Source organism: Poecilia reticulata, linkage group LG2 (genome assembly GCF_000633615.1).
Source record: "Poecilia reticulata strain Guanapo linkage group LG2, Guppy_female_1.0+MT, whole genome shotgun sequence".
In the NCBI taxonomy this organism is placed as follows: domain Eukaryota; kingdom Metazoa; phylum Chordata; class Actinopteri; order Cyprinodontiformes; family Poeciliidae; genus Poecilia; species Poecilia reticulata.
In genome coordinates, this window is record NC_024332.1 from 22,185,137 (window position 1) to 22,188,494 (window position 3,358).

Here is a 3,358-nt window from a genome sequence, read left to right on the forward strand (position 1 = left end):
AAGTAACTCAGACTTAAGCATTGTAAAGCCTAATTGCTTCAAATAATTTTGAAACTTTCTCTGCCACACCTTTGTGCTATGAAACCACCGGCTTCATTTGTGACCGTCAGTCGGCATCCGGTTAACTGTTTGATGTCCTTCTATTTCATTGAGACTCAGCGGTAGAAAAATCAAACCTCGCTGCTGTTTCTACATCTGCTGTAGACAACAGAGAGGAGCACAGTCAGAAACACTGACCACTAAACCGAGTGTGTTTGTCCTCCAGCCGTCCCGACACGTCCTTCTCCTGGTTTGTCAACCCTTTCAAGTGTTTTTTCCACCTGGTGTGGCGCAACTACAAGAAGTACATCATCATCGCCCTGGTCCTGCTGATCACTGTGCTGTTCCTGGCCCTGCTGTTCTACACGCTGCCAGGAGCCATCTCTCAGAAGATTATCAACGGATAACGGAAAACACATTTACTTGGAGGAGCCATAGGCAAACATTCAGCCCCGTCAGTCTGACTTGTGTGATGTAAAAATGTGAACTAATGTCTCAAACACCCAGAGGCAAAAAAGACAACCTATTTGACTGCTGATGTAGTCTAGCAAACAACTCAGGCCAGGACAGGACAGAACCTTCAGAGTATCATGACAAGGAGCCGTCATGCTCAGGTAAAATGAACGAGCCCTGCTTTTTGTGTTCCGRCTCCGTGTTTTGTACAAACCAACTCCACATTGCGGTGAATAATAACAACAACACTGGTTTGCACTGGGAAAGCTTTTGAAATGAACACAGAGAAGGAAAACAATATTTATTGGAATTAGCTTTTTTATTACATCAACACTAAGTATGTAGAGCAGGAGTGCTCAGGTCCAGCCCTCTGGAGCCACCGTCCTGCAGCTTTTAGATGCATCCTTACTCCACCAGACCAGGATCAAATGGCTGAATTCCCTCACCAGCAGCCACTCGGCTCTGAACAGGCCTGGTAACGAGACATTCATTTGATTCAGGTGTGTTGGAGCAGGGATGCATCTGAAAGTTGCATCCTGGTAGCTCTGGAGGACTGGAGTTGAGCATCCCTGATGTAGAGTAACATTAATGATACTTTGAATAATGCATCCCATGATTCACTGTATTGTAAAAAAAACAACAAAAAAAAAAAAACAGATTAGGAACATGTTCATTTAATGCATTATTTAACATACTTTGACTCACAGATTGTACTTGTAGCATTTTACAACCTGTGCTTTATTCTTTCGTTTTGTATGTGGTTAAGGTGCTTTTTTTTTTGCTCTAAAATAAACTCCATGCTAGCATGCCGACTGCTGTGTTCTACATGAAGTTCACTGCAACATATGAACGTCTGTCAGTGACATGGCCCGCGGTGACTGGCTGACGTGATCATAGGAGGAGGAGGAGGAGGAAGATGATGATGATGATGTCACAGTGTGCTCGTGCGGGGCCACGTTGGGGCCCCGCAGGATCAGGGAGGAGGAAGGAACGGCCGGCAGGATGGCGGGAATGGAGTTTCCAGACGCKGCGCTGAGGAAGCTGCTGGTGTGAGGAGATGCTGAGTTCTGTCTCTGCTGGTTGCTGGAAGCTGAAACGCAAGATGAGAGCCGATGTGTGTCCAACGCTTCACCAGGACACAATCCTGCAGACAAATGTCACCAAACTGCTTCTGCTCCTCATGCAGCCAAAGTGGTGCAGCATGGTCYGTTAGCGATCACTTTTCTGCCATTAGTAATTTGCTTACTAAATTTATATCTACTATATGTTAGAACTATGTTCAAACGATCCATTCTACTTGACTCAAAGGTCAAAGGCTTGCCTGACAGCATAAACAAAGTTTTATATTCAGTAATGTTAAATTCTAGCAGGAAGAGGTGAAAGGTTTTTGAGAATTTTGTTGAAGTTACAATCCTTGAATGATATGTTAATATAATCTCTCAGTTCACCTCTGAATTACTGTCACAGGTAACATTTAACTGCTAATTGTCATGCATGGACATGTATTAAAAAGGAGCTTAGAGGGTTTTAAAGTGATGTTCCATCTAAGGGGATAAAAAAAAAAAACGTCGCCAGATGAAATCTGCTTTGTTCATTTTTTATACAGACATACTTTTCCCTACTTGATGTCATGTAATAGTCCCTGAATAATGTGAAGAGAAACAAAAACTGAGCTATTTAAGTTCTTTAGAGAAGAAAAATACTTTRTGTGTCCAATCTATCTCCTACTTTTTATTTTTCTTCTGTGTGTAGATTTTGAAAAGGGTTTAATGAGGAAAAAATATGGCAAAATTCTTAGCAAATATTTCTGCAGTAGAGCCACAAAAACATAGATTTTAATAGCAAAAAAAAAAAAATCACAAACACAACCCTAAGAAGACTGATTTGTTCATTTGTTATGTCAGTACACATTGCCAAATATTTAAAATCCTGATCTAAGTGGATGTAGAAGTGTAAAAAGCATTCATAGTGGAAGCAGACTATTGGAGATAGTCTGYTTCCTCTGTATCTGCAATAAAAGTGTAATCATGTCTCATCTTACCACGAGGGGCGCTGTGCTGCTGATGCTGCCTGCTGACAGAAACACCAGCCTGAGAGAGAACTGCAGCGCCCCCTGGAGCCTGACAAAGAAACAAAACATGGAATTATTATTGCATCTTGATTTACGTTTCCTGTTCAGAGAAAAAAAAAAGCACTGCCCCAGGAACGAATGTTTTTGCCCTTTTATTTTTCTTTTACACAATACTGTGAAACCCTGTTCTGCAAAATACCATAACCTGTAACAATACAGCTTATGAGAACAATTCAGAACAGTATGGATATTAATGTGTTTGCCACAAGCTGTTCTTTATTGAAGRATTTTTTTTAAAGCTTGAAGTTAGACATCATGAAAGAGAAATTGGTGAAATGATTCAATGTCCACCTATCAGTTTGTTGTTCTCTATAGGAATGATAGGAGAAGCAGCAACTAACTATCCAGACTGGAACCAATCGGCCCTACAGCATCAGTAGGTGGGATATATATAATTTTTTTTAATTCTCCATTAAATCAATAGAGCATGTACTTTGATGGGGCTTTAAAAGATTGATAAAAATCAAATAAATGTTAGGGACACACACATCAAAATCTGGAAACGGTATAAACAAATACATATTTAGAAGTTTGTTTGTGCGCAGGACGGCTGATGTGTCGCAGCGTAAGAAGCCAGTTTGGACTAACCTGAGTCTGGCTCAGACAGGCCTGGAGTTTCCTCTTGGCTCTCCACCTGGCTACCCTCAGCCTGGTCTTCTCTCGCCGCTCACGCACCTTCAACGACACGTCCTCATCAAAACCCGGTACAACGTTTCCAGAGCATTAAAAAAAAAA

The 3,358-nt window shown here is 41.4% G+C and overlaps 1 protein-coding gene across 1 annotated transcript in view; it reads left to right on the plus strand.

Annotated features, from left to right (window-relative positions):
• The window catches only part of fer1l6 (fer-1 like family member 6), a 24,544-nt gene extending 24,098 nt beyond the window's left edge, over nucleotides 1–446 (plus strand). The window contains exons 40-41 of the mRNA XM_017309163.1: nucleotides 154–161; nucleotides 266–446. Of these exons, the coding sequence (XP_017164652.1) occupies nucleotides 154–161; nucleotides 266–446 (189 nt within the window). The remainder of the gene's footprint in view (nucleotides 1–153; nucleotides 162–265) is intronic.
• The last annotated feature ends 2,912 nt before the right edge of the window (nucleotides 447–3,358 follow it).